The sequence below is a fragment of the Prunus dulcis genome, unplaced genomic scaffold (assembly GCF_902201215.1).
Source record: "Prunus dulcis unplaced genomic scaffold, ALMONDv2, whole genome shotgun sequence".
Lineage (NCBI taxonomy): Eukaryota > Viridiplantae > Streptophyta > Magnoliopsida > Rosales > Rosaceae > Prunus > Prunus dulcis.
Genome location: NW_023010312.1, coordinates 21,702 through 23,488, shown reverse-complemented (window position 1 = coordinate 23,488; position 1,787 = coordinate 21,702). Strand labels below are relative to the sequence as shown.

General features: G+C 41.1%; 1 protein-coding gene across 1 annotated transcript; it reads left to right on the top strand.

The window, feature by feature from the left end:
* Window positions 1-6: 6 nt before the first annotated feature.
* LOC117613428 (DNA (cytosine-5)-methyltransferase DRM2-like) lies at window positions 7-1,787 on the top strand. The gene is made up of 3 exons (XM_034342035.1): window positions 7-93; window positions 196-918; window positions 1,183-1,787. The coding sequence occupies exons 1-3, from the start codon at window positions 52-54 to the stop codon at window positions 1,606-1,608; spliced, it is 1,191 nt and encodes a 396-aa protein (XP_034197926.1). The 5' UTR covers window positions 7-51; the 3' UTR covers window positions 1,609-1,787.

The window sequence follows — 1,787 nt, the reverse complement described above, 5'->3', positions numbered from 1 at the left end:
GGTCTTGACTCCACAGTTGTTGAGTTGACTGATTTCATATGTGCTGCTCAAATGGCAAGGGCCGAAGATGCCCATCTTCCTCTTGAAGAGAAGGTAAAGTAGTATAGAATATTATAGTCTCTTGAGTTTTCTACAAAATCAGTACGTATTCATGCCATGTTCAGTAGATTGTGATTGTTGGCTCTACTTTTGCAGCCTAGACTAAATCACGCATACAAGAAGAGGAAACTTCTTGAGTACGAGCTGCTGAAAAAGAAAAAGCTTATGCGACTTGGGAACAAGACCATAGACGAAGATGATGAGGCAGTTCATCTCCCAAATCCAATGGTTGGGTTTGGCATCCCATCTGAACCATGCTTGAAAACACACAGGAACCTTCCAGAGGCAGCTTTAGGCCCACCGTATTTCTATTATGAGAATGTGGCACTTACTCCTAAAGGGGTTTGGAGTACTATATCCCGCTTCCTATATGATGTACAACCGGAGTTTGTTGACTCCAAGTATTTCTGTGCTGCTGCGAGGAAAAGAGGTTATGTTCACAATCTTCCTATTGAAAACAGATTTCCTCTTATTCCACTTCCCCCACACACCATACATGAGGCATTTCCCTTGATAAGGAAATGGTGGCCTTCTTGGGATACGCGGACAAAGTTGAACTGCTTGCTAACCTCCATTGCCAGTGCAAAATCAACAGAGAGGATCAGGAAGGCTCTTGAGGATTATGATGGTGAACCACCACTGAGAGTCCAAAAATATGTTCTTGATGAATGCCGGAAGTGGAATCTGGTGTGGGTAGGAAGAAATAAGGTTGCCCCACTTGAGCCTGATGAAGTGGAAATGCTTTTGGGCTTCCCAAAGAACCACACAAGGGGAATAAGCAGGACTGACAGATACAAATCACTTGGGAATTCATTCCAGGTAGTGAATTCTATGTGTTTCATTGGAATTTAGATATCTTTCATTTTCCTTTTTAATATATGCTGCAGTTCATATCTACTGGTAAATCCCGAAAATCTCAAAACCCTAAACCCTATGTCTTTTCCTTTAGTTTTTTTGTGTGCAGAAGCATGTCATAGTTTCAATGCTGTTTTCTAACAGAGTTTCCCTAGTATAGTTTCAAGTTAGAATTTTCTGTTTGTCAGATAGTATCTGCATTTTTCTTATAAGTTCAACTCATGCCAGATTGATACAGTGGCATACCATCTGTCGGTATTGAAAGATATGTTTCCCAATGGCATCAACCTCCTCTCTCTTTTCTCTGGGATTGGCGGGGCAGAAATAGCTCTTCACCGGCTTGGTATTCGTCTAAAGAATGTCGTGTCGGTAGAGATCTCTGCAGTAAATAGAAATGTTGTGAGGAGTTGGTGGGAGCAGACAAACCAGAGAGGGAATTTGTATGACCTTGATGATGTACAGCAGCTGAACGGTGACAGACTGGAGCATTATATGACTTTATTTGGTGGTTTTGATCTTGTGGTTGGTGGGAGTCCATGCAACAATCTTACAGGCAGCAACAGGCTTCATCGAGATGGACTCGAGGGTAAAGAATCTTCCCTCTTTTATCACTACTATCGTATACTAGATTTAGTCAGGTCCATAAAGACCTAAAACAATTGATTCCATGTAAATATGCTTCAATCCCCCCTGTGCATTGGAACAGCAACAAGCAAGATCTGTTGTTTTTCCTTTTTTCTTTTTTTCTTTTTCTCAAGTTTGGACTTACTTTCTTTCCTAGACTTCCCTTCTTTTCCTTCGAATTATCTTACAATTGATCCTCTCAAGTCTTA